The 11,446-nt window shown below is 36.1% G+C and overlaps 1 protein-coding gene across 1 annotated transcript in view; it reads right to left on the bottom strand.

Annotated features, from left to right (window-relative positions):
* Window positions 1-292: 292 nt before the first annotated feature.
* The window catches only part of LOC136033217 (large ribosomal subunit protein uL15m-like), a 31,142-nt gene continuing 19,988 nt past the window's right edge, over window positions 293-11,446 (bottom strand). Inside the window, exons 5-6 of the mRNA XM_065713927.1 lie at window positions 8,837-8,996; window positions 293-645 (exon numbers count right to left, since the gene is read on the bottom strand). Coding sequence (XP_065569999.1) covers window positions 341-645; window positions 8,837-8,996 — 465 coding nt within the window. The 3' untranslated portion in view covers window positions 293-340. The remainder of the gene's footprint in view (window positions 646-8,836; window positions 8,997-11,446) is intronic.

Raw genomic sequence — 11,446 nt, 5'->3', positions numbered from 1 at the left:
CCAGGGCCCCAAAAGTTCCAAATTTTTCAGGTTTCACAAGCTTGTTTTTCTCAAATAATTAAATACCAAGGTTTTTGTTTAATCACCTCCACCCCCCCAAGAATCCTGTCTACATGCCTGCCATAGGTCTAAGCTTCATAGGAGAGAATGATCAAGAGGTTAAGGTATTATTTAGGCCCAAATTTTCCCGAAACTTTTTTAAGCAAAAATCAGGCGCTTTTCGTGTGCAGATACTGCCATCTAATTTCCACCAACCCTAGAATCATCTAATGCCATGTGCCACAGGTAATCATCTAATTAAATAAGTTTTACTAAAATCCATTATTTTAATACAATACTATTAGTTTATTTCATAGAATCGCTTCAACTCTTCATCTTTTGGAGCAAATACTTTCTTATCTCGAAGACTGACAAAGCAACCGGGCATCAAGCCATAGAAAACTTGTCTAGGATCTTTCCGTCTCAACAACATATCCTTTAGGGGATCTTGACTTAATTCTGGCAATTCATATCCATATTTCTGGGATAAAATAAATCTTTCTTCGGCAATCTTGTCAGGATCTGCTAAATACCCACGCTGCTTCGGGTCGCTATATTGGACTAGAGCATCATGGGGTGGAAGCATACGCTTGGGTATGGGAACACCTGAAAATGCCAAATAATGTCAAATACTACAATATTATTTTTTAAATAAATTTTCCAATATTGACTGTTATCGATTCAAAAAATTCCTATTCCAACGATATCATGGCGGTTAGCTATTGTACCAAGTCTCACGCAAATATTTTTAACTACAATGGTATGGCTCTTAAAATTTGCAATTAGTGGTATTCCACAATGTTCTCACAACCCTGGGGCCAATCAGCTTATTTGTGTGCTACTGCAAAGCTGCTAGAAATATAAACGATTGGCATATTTTAAGCTAGAGCCAGACACTTAGCTGGGGTTTTCAGCAACAACGATTAATGTTGGTTTCGCACCCCACCCGCACAATCACTACCACAACATAAACGGGTCACAGCATTAACGAAAAAAAACTCAGTTTGGTACCCCATCAGAGGCTTTTTCCGGAAAGAACCGTTGCCCTTACCCTCCTAGCTACACGACTGGCAAGAAAAAATTACACTTTCGAAAAAAAGAAAATAAACAGTATATAAAAGTTTGCTTGGATATAGCAGATGAAAAACCAAATTAAACCAAGAGCAAGTAAAAGTTGGTAAGAGAAAACCCATAATTACATTGCTTGAGCAAAGCGAAGTGTTGCAGCAATTTTTGTCGCTTCAGTCGACAAAAGTGCTGGATTCAAAAAAAAAAAAAATAAAAAAAAAAAATAACCGACAAAACAACAAGGATAATTATAAGCCACTGAATGACAACAATAAAGCAGATATTTCGACAGAACCAGTGTTCATATTCTATTCAAGGCGAAAGATGCATACTGATTTGCTTTATACTAACACATTTAATTTAATCTAATTAATTTAATCTAAACTTTAATCTAATTTGATACTAACACATTTAAATACGCGTGTGCCACATAAGTAAACTCAGTAAGTATACAAGCTAATGCTACATAACTTTGTCCAAAAATGCATAAACTACTCAAATTTATTTGACTTCTAAAAATGCAGAATGTGTAAGCTAAGGCTACAGTACTTTAGTCTAAAAAAGAACACATATTATTTGTTTTTGATGAGCTTGATGGTAGACATTTTTACTCTATGTCTACCCCAAATTAATCAACACATAATCAATTTATTAATAAGGACAAAACTTCGTCACTGTGTTGCAATATTATTTATACTCGCTGAGAGAGAGAGGCGAGGAGACAGAGAGAGAGAGAGGCGAGGAGAGAGAGAGAGAGAGAGAGAGAGAGAGAGAGAGAGAGAGAGAGAGAGAGAGAGAGAGAGAGATGGAGAAAGTGATTGAAAGAGAAGGGTGCAGGAGATTGTATCAAAAACTAATTTTTGTACTGAAATACCGATCTTTTTTTTTTATTTTCCGATGTGCACCACAGCAATGAATTTGTTAGCAGGGGCACCATAGCCAAAACATTTGGTGGCGGGTAGGGAGATCAGATTTTACCGGCTTATCGGTCATTTTTCAACAGCTTTTATTTTATCAATCTTTAATATAATGCTGCTTCCTTCATCCCATATAACTAGGAAAGAAATAGCTTATTGTTTTAATGTAAATAGATTTTGCGCAATTAATTTGTCATCTAGCAAGAGAATTTTGAACAGAGTTGGATCGCGACTCCTTGGATTTTGCCAGAAAAGTGACTAATTTTCGCTTCTGGTGCCTTCAGTTTAAAGTGAATCGTTGCCATTGTTAATTATTTATAAGAAAGCTCTACCGAGAGGTTAAATATTTATAGTCAAAATTTGACATAAATAAAAAATTTCAATTCAATTAATCAGATTGATTTATTTCTTTTGTTTCTTTTCAATAAGAGTTTTTGTTTTGAGCTTGAATTGTGCCTAAACAGAAGCATTAAAGCATACTAAAAGCAAAAACAATGCTGTGCTTAGAACTTAATTATTTTAATTTAATATTTTGTCCTAATTCTGTTTCTTTAAGTGCTCAAGAACTAAAACAATAGAATCACAACTGGTTCGCAATTTTGGCAAAACTCATGGACTTGGAGGCCCACTTTGTCAATGACACGTTTTTAGCTTAAGCACCGATTCATCTCTCTCAAGTGCTCATTTGTAAGCTATGGGTTGCACCATTCCTACTGTAGCGAACACTTAAAAAACATTTTTCGAACAATGGCAATGTTGTTCACAGTGGTTACAATTTCATGTTCCGTATCTCAAGAAATGTTTCTGTGAAATTTCGCTACGGTGGTTTTCCCCTAAGATTTATTATACTCTATCCCTTTTTTCGCTGGTAGATCTCAGTCCTACAGTCGCCTTTACTATTCTATGCTGGTCTACACTTACATGACGGTGAAAGAATAAAAATAGTAAAAATATCCAATAATATAATTTCATCTAATGAATGCTTTAAGGTTGTCCTCGTCTGGAGTGGGAGAATATTACAAAGAAAGATTTAAAGGAAACGGGAACTTCCTGGACACTTTGATGGAGTCAGAAGGGGTCCTGGTGAAGTATTATATTTTATTTGTTTTTTGAACCCAGCCAATTGAATGAATAAGGGTTACAGCAAGAAACGAATGTAAAAACTTGGCGAAAGTTTCCATCACTCCCACCACAAAGGAGTATTCGCTATTTACCTTGCATCCATTAGAACCTAAACCATCTATCGTTTTTTAATTGCTTCCTTTGCTAAGTTCCTTTTCAAATGCGTCGTCTGGTTATAAAAATTTTTTGATTCCAAGGTCAGGCTTGCTGTAAATTGCTACGGCAATGACTGATGAAAGATAGGTGACCTTCAAAATTTCACTAAAATCGCATGATTCTCAACTCTTTGGCTCATCCTTTTAGTCCAATGATGTAGTTCAGTTTTTAGCCCGCACAGCTTTTTTCTTTTCGTGTTTGGCTCAGAAGGAGACAACAAGATTACAAAGCCGGATATTTACTTCTTGCTTTAGGGAATGAGAAACACTCTGGTCCCCTTCCTAGGCACGTGCCAGATTCAAACTTAAAACGGACGGGTTTACATTTGACATTTATGCACTTTTCCTGTTTGATATTATTCTTTCAATTTATCGTTTCAACACCAAGAACAGCAGAAGATCACAAAAGCATATCTTTATCTTGGGGGATTGATAAATTGTGGTTGTGGGCAGATTCGCAGACACAGAAAAACTCGACGTTTTGTGCACGATACAAGAAATTATAGAAACAGTTTTGAGTTCCAAGATCACTTTGCTACTCTGAGTACAGTCATGTAGGTTATACACACAGTCTACCCACACGAGAACAATTTATATGTATATCTTATCTTTCTTTCATCTGGAATGAACTACCAACTTGATGTTGTTAGGAATGGGTTCGGCACACAGGTTGACACAAACTTCGTGATCAACAAAATCTATTTCAGCTTGTTTTTTTTTCCCATGAACAATGGCGGCATGACAATAATAATAACAATCCCTCGGGGTGGTGGTGAAAATCTTCCTATGTTACCCCGAGAGTAACAGGCCTATTAACACCTATCAAAAAATGTGGGTATACTAAAGCCAATTTCATTTACCACGGAGGCACTGGGGTAGTTAGTGGAATCTGCTGCTGAGATTCAATAGACTGAACCTAGCAACGACTGCCAAAATCATTCCCAGTGGGGAGGTGGGTTATCCCCATGCATGTTTGAACTACCGACAATGATGCAAGACAGAATCTCTTGAGGGTTCCAAGGTGAGAAACGTAAGTTCTATTAGTAGTGCTTGATCAAGATTAGCTCTGAGGATCAAGCGCGCTGATGACTGGCGAGTTGTGGGTCAATTTCAACTCTCTTTTAGGAGGATCTTATCTGCCCAAACCAGTCTAAAGCTGTCGGGTGCGATTCTTCTGTATTGGGAAAAACAATGGTGGACAGCTTCACACTATCAAGGAAGGCTCGTCTGCAAAGGAAAAAACAAGATACGCAAGCCCAATGTCAAAATACTGCACCTGAGGAGGCACAAATAGCCTAGCTGGCTTGACGAGTCCTTCCTTGTGTTATTATATATATATATATATATATATATATATATATATATATATATATATATATATATATATATATATATATATATATATATATATATATATATATATATATATATATACATTCACCGGTGAATGTTCTAAATTCTTTTTTCTCTGGTTGGATTCAGTTAGCTTGGCGAGTCAGCTTATTTTTTTTTCGTTACATTTCAAGTTCTGGATGGTAAACATGATTTCAAAGCTTCCAAGAATTTGGGGAAAAAATGCCCGCGATGATTGATGATACTCGATATTTGTTTATGTAGTAGTCAAACTTAAAGATAATTTGCTCAAGGTAATATATAAGTAATATATATATCAAGGTATATATAATATATATATATATATATATATATATATATATATATATATATATATATATATATATATATATATATATATATATATATATATATATATATATATTTATATTATATGGAAGAAATACTTCTCGAAAATTCAAGCTTATGGAAGCAAGCATGTTGTATATAATCGTACCTTTGCTTTGAAGGAAGCTTGCACACATGTCCATTCATCTTGGAATCAGTTTCAACTGGAGGTCCCAAATTGGAGTCAGTATTCCCCTTTAGCGTACCCCTTTACTGACACTCTGCCTGGGGAAATGAGTCCACCTATTTCTCAAGCAGAACCTATTCCAATAAATAAAAACCAAATTCCCAATTAAGAGATCCAGACTATACTGGCTGAACAGATTTAGAAGTTGTACCCTAATCATTGGAAAATCTAATCAGATGGGTCTGTCCAGGTTGAGAGAGGTGGAGCAGGAACATATATTCTATCACTGGCCCTTTTTCCATCCCTTCCTTTGGGATCTTTTATTTTGTCCGCTGAATTATGCGCCAGTCGCTTGGCCCTAGATATTCTCATAAATTATATAGAGAAGAATATAGAAGAATATTCTGTCCTTCTTACTCCAAATCAGCAATACTGTTGCTCAAAAATATTAATAAAATTACAAATGATAAGGACTTATTCAACTTTAGAAGACAGCTTCTGAAACTTCTGGCTAAAGACAACCAGATTCATTTTCAACATGTTCAATGCCATAAAGGCATCAAATATAATGGTACTGCTGACTTACTAGCAGCCAAAGCTTCTTTGTTAAAACCAAGTCCTCCTGTGAACTCAATTCACGAGACATTATTAGGCAAAGATCTAATGTTAATCACAGTAAACTTATTTAACTCCTTTTCATACTAGATTACACACAGTGCTATACTACCGTCTGAAATCAAGTGCCCTTCTTATTAATAGTTTGTTATTTAATTGGAAGTTACATCACTCCCCTCTATGCCACGTCTGCTTCTCAACCGATGAAACAATCCAGCATGTCTTATTTGATTGTCAGCCACCGAGTGTGGAGACTATTTGCCTTAAACGCCTCTGCCACATGGCTAATATACCAAATACCTACACTGCAATCCTGAATTCTAACCTGTCTTGGCACATTGATAAAGATTTTTAAGGCATCTATCGAAATCTTAAAGAAGAGACAAATTGATTAGTGATTATTAATGCACAATGAAGACAATAAAAGTGTTTTTCTGAGAGTGCAAAGAGAGCGGGAGTGACTGTGAAGAACCGTACTGGTACCGACCAGCCTATAGGCCTTAAACTGCTGGGGATAGGTATCTCAAGAACCCACACTTCCCATCAATAGAATTAAGAGCTTTATTTGGGATTATTGGTTATTAACGGACAAGAGGATTTGCTTATTTCAAGGACTTAGTTGCATATGAGGATGATGGATTCCTGAATATCTGATCATAGTTTTTGGAGAGTCAAAGAGGTGAAAGGACTAATTAGTAGTTCATATACTCTGTATACGAATTTTTAGAACTGGAACTGGTCTCTCTGCAAGATATTCGTACAGGTTTGGGATATGAGCCCCAGTTTCAAAAAATAGGACAGGCAACGTACTTTAAAATGGCAGCCGACCTGTGACGATACCACATCCACTTTTAACACAATCGAGGAAATCAAAAATACGACAAAAATTTTTTTTATGCCAAACTGAGATTCATAGTCTGTTTCAGCTCAACTCGCTAAGAAATACTGTGGTTGCATTTTATACCTAAGCAAACCGAACTTGTCTCTCTACCAGATAGTGTATGGGATTGGTTTAGAATATGAGCATCAAATTAAAAAACAGGACGCGTAACGTATTTTAAATTGGCACCCGTCCTGTGGTGCTACCGCTACTGCTGTTAACACGATTTAGGAAACCAAAATGCGACATGCAGCCAAACTGAATTAGTGCCAAACTGAGATTTGTAGTCCGCTTCAACTCAGCTCTGTGCAAAATAGTGTGGCTGCTGCAACAAACAAATATGAACCTAGTTTAAATTTTGGCGGGTCGTTTTGAATTTCAATAAGTAACATAAAACCATTACTTTTGGATAATTCCTTTTTGGATGGATTCCGTGTAAGCTTACATTGCTTAAATACTCCCCCAATCTATTGCTTTTTCCCCACAACGATGATAATTAGAAGATATAGATTAAAATACCAATGAGAATTAATTAAGGTATTAATAAACTACTTAACTGATAGGTAAATTAAGTCAATAATTTCCTAATCCTATTTTAATTATGCCCTGAATAAGTAAGTGCTAATTACTTTTCTATGATGAAAAGTGTCTTTATTTTCCTTTTTTTATGTCTATGGCGTATTTTTATAAGTCAATCAAGAGAATGTAGTTGTGGATCCAGGTTGGGATAGAGGGAAAACCAACTATCTTACATTTTCCCTTTACATTTATACGAATTTTAGACTGTTAAGACCATCAAAATAAAGACCTTTTATTTGAAAATAATAAAAAAAAATCCTTGCAAACGAATCAGCAAAACTAATTTTATAAGTCAATCAAGAGAATATAGTAGTGGATCTAGGTGTGGGATACAGGGAAAACAAATTACCTTGCATTTTCTCCTTACATTTATACGAATTTTAGAGGCCTAAGACCATCAAAATAAGATCTTATATTTAAAAATAAAATAAAATAAATTTGAAAATTAGAAAATAAAATTTTTTGCCCCTTCACTCATCTTAGGTCTATTCATATCTGAAACTGCGATTTTGTATTAAATTATTCTTTTAGTTGATATAAAATTAAGTGTTTTTAAGGGATTTCCCGATAGTATTACTGCGCTGAACCCTGCAAATAAATCAGCAAAACTAATATTAAGTCAATCAAGAGAATTTAGAAGTAGATCCAGGTGTGGGATACAGGGAAAACCAGCTACCTTAAATTTGTCCCTTATATTTATACGAATTTTAGAGTGCTAACCCCATCAAAATAAAGATCCTTTATTTTACAATATAAATACAAAAACAAATTTGAAAATTCGAAAATAAAAATATTTCCCCCTTGACTCATCCTAGGTCTATTCAGACCTGAAAACAGCGATTTTGTATAAAATTATTCCTTTGGTTGATATAAAATTAAGAGGTTTTTAAGGCATTTTCCGACATTGTTGCCGCACTGAACCTTACAAACGAATCAGCAAAACCAATTAGTCAAGCTCAATAACACTTTTCATGTGTAAATATTCAAGATTAACAATATATTTCCGAGAGACAACTTCACCTAGGGTCAGATACAGAATTAGCGCTTGGGCAAGGATGTGCACCAACAAAACTTAAACTTCCTCGTTTGTGTTTTTCATCCCTCCACTTTGTAGTTGGTAGAATTTTCAACCTTCTGGGGAAGGGAGGCACCTGTCGGTAAGTCCCTCTGGATACGCCCCTAACTACACCTTCAAAGTAAGGCAATACTGTCTTAAAGTTGTTTGCTACCATACGTTTTAAGCTAAGTTTTCCAACACCTTTTTTTTTTTGTAATATAGCCCCCCGGTAAAACCAAACTGAATAACATAATAGGAGGAATATTTTCTCTAAAAATTGAACCACTGTTTTCTCTGATTTTTATGATATATACACAAATGGTTTTGGTTCAAAATTAATTTAATCAATCCTAACTAAAGCAATCTTATTCAGAGAATTAGATTAAATTTCAATATTCTCAGTGTTTCAAGCAATGAACGAAACCAGATTTACTTTAGTACAATGTACTTAAAAGAGAATCATTTTTAAGACGTTAATTTATAAATTATCAGTAGTCTCCCATTTTAAGATGAAAAAAAAAAAAAAAAAAAAAATACCTCTTTTAAAAAAGGCTTCTGGATCTACGGCTGCTTGTAAACTCATCACATCATAAAATGCAGTCGTGATAATACCACCGTTTTTCTCAACTGCAGCAATAACATGCTCAGGAGCATACTGTACTTCCAAATTTATTTTGGCATCGAAGCAATCAGCTCCCTAGAAAAAAAATAGTCAAGACTTAAGAGATTTCATAAAGTTAAGAAGGAGAAGTCTAACATGAAAGTTTTTAGAAGATCCGATCCGAATAAAATTTCACCCGTCAAGCTGGCTGGTGCATATACTGCAGCATTCGAGATTAAGATCTCCCCAACTAAGATCTAATAGTTCAGTCATCACCACAGGAAACAAGCTTATATTAGGGTTATTAAAGCTGGATGATAGTATATCCAACAAACTCTCAATGAAGTACGTATTTCCAAAAAAAGAGAACAATAAAGTTAGACACAAAATTTAACATTCCAGAAAAATTTAGAAGACAGTATAGATTTTTTTTTCGAAACTTTTGCTTTGAGGAAGTTTTTTTTTTCCCATCAAACTTAAAAAGTCTTTTTACCAAAGATTCCACTTTCAAGGACTGCATTTTTAAATAATTTCGTTCTTTCCTGTTTTAACTAGAAGAGTTACTGGACATTTTAGTTTAAAATTGGGATTTGTTGAGAAGGTAAGTTGAAGTATAGGTCAGAGGCAACGCTACAGCGTTGCCTATAGCAGAGGCCATACGGCTACCATGCATTTCATATGGAATGGGTGGTCGTATAAATTTCGGAGAGGATTCATTCGATAGGATATCGGAAGTCCTAGTGCCATTTTTAAGACTCAAAAGTGATCAGAGGGCAGCTAGCCCCCCTCTCCACGCCCTTTTTTCCCCACATACATCAGACAAAAAATTTTGAGATAGCAATTTTGTTAAAAACAGTTCAAAAGTCAGATAACAAAACTCCGGTGTGAACAAAAGCCTCCAGAGCCCGGCACAAGCGCTATAATTTATCCTCTGGGGGCATATATGGTTCTTATGGAAAGGATACCCGTATAAGCTTCAGAGAGGGCTCATTTGAATGGAAGTTGAAAGTTCTTGTTCACTTTTAAAGAGTAAAAGAGATTGGAGGGCAATTACCCCCCTCCTACGCCTTTCCCCCAAATGCATCAAATACAAATTTTGAGATAGCCATTTTGTTAAAAATAGTTCAAAGGTCAGGCAACAAAACTCCGGTGTTGACAAAGCCTGCCAGGGCCCAGGGTCAGGCGTTGTACGTTATGCCCTGAGACATATATGGTTCTTATGGAAAGGATGCCAGGATAAAATCCACAGAGGGCTCATTTGACTGAAAATTGAAAGTTTTAGTTCACTTTTTAAGTCAAAAGAGATCTGTAGGCAACTAGCCCCCTCCCCACCCCCTTTTTTCCTAAGCCCATCCGAAAAAAATTTAGAGATAGTCATTTTGTTAAAAATAGTTCAAAGATCAGAAAACAAAACTCCAGTGTCAACACAACCCCCCAGGGCCTGGGGGCAGGCGTTTTAATCAGGTGGGGGCTCATTTGACGGGAAATTCTTCAAAATTCTTGTTCACGTTTTAAGAGTAAAAAAAGATCGGAGGGAAATTAGCCCCCTCCCCCTCTCGCTTCCCTTTTCCCCGAACTCATCCGACAAAAATTTGAGAAGCCATTTTGTTAAAAATAGCTCAAAAGTCAGATAACAAAAAAAATTGGGTCGACACCCCCCCCCCAAAAGGCCTGGGGCAAGTGTTTTATGTTATGTCCCGGGGGTATACAAGTTTCCACAAAAGGAATGGACGTTTAAACTTCAGAAGTGGCTCGTTTGATCGGAAATTGAGAGTTCTAGTTATATTTTTATGAGTCATAAATGAACAGAGGGCATCTATCCTCCCCACACACACCCTCTTTTCCCCAAATGCGTCTGATCGAATATTTGAGACAGCCAGTTTGTTTAAAATAATCCAACTATCAGATGCAAAACTTCGAGGTCAACATAACCTCCCTCCAAATCCTGGGGGAAAGGTTGTAACTTATGTCCTGGGGCATAGTTTTTAAAGAAGAGGTGGTCGAGGTAATCATAGGATTAGGAAATTGAAAGTTATAATTTTGTTTTTAAGAATCAAAAGTGATCCGAAGGCAACTACCTCCTCCTCCTCTCTTTTCCCCAAATACGTTCTATCAAATATTCATATAGTCATTTGTTCAAAATAGACCAAAGATCATATAACAAAAACTCCAAGGATAACATATCCCCCAAGAGGTCAGGGGAAGTGTTGTGAATAAATGTGCCCCAGGGGCATATAAGGCTTTTACGGAAGGTATGGTCCTATAAACTTCGGAGGGGGCTTATTTGATTGTAAATCAGAATTCTAGTGCCATTAATATGAGTCAAAAGTGGTCAGAGGGTAACTCCTCAAACAGGGCCCTCACATAAGGGGGAAGGGGGGATAACCCCAATATTTTTGGTCACTTGGTAAAAAGAATAATCGGGTAAAACCGTGGCACTTTGCGCCACGATTTTTCGGACGTCGCAAATATCTTTGTTCGGTTCAATAAAGGCCAAGAAAATACTGATATGTCACCTACAAAAATTTCGAACTTGGTCGGTGAAC

The sequence above is a fragment of the Artemia franciscana genome, chromosome 11, assembly GCF_032884065.1.
Source record: "Artemia franciscana chromosome 11, ASM3288406v1, whole genome shotgun sequence".
Lineage (NCBI taxonomy): Eukaryota > Metazoa > Arthropoda > Branchiopoda > Anostraca > Artemiidae > Artemia > Artemia franciscana.
This window is presented reverse-complemented; position numbering and strand designations above follow the sequence as displayed.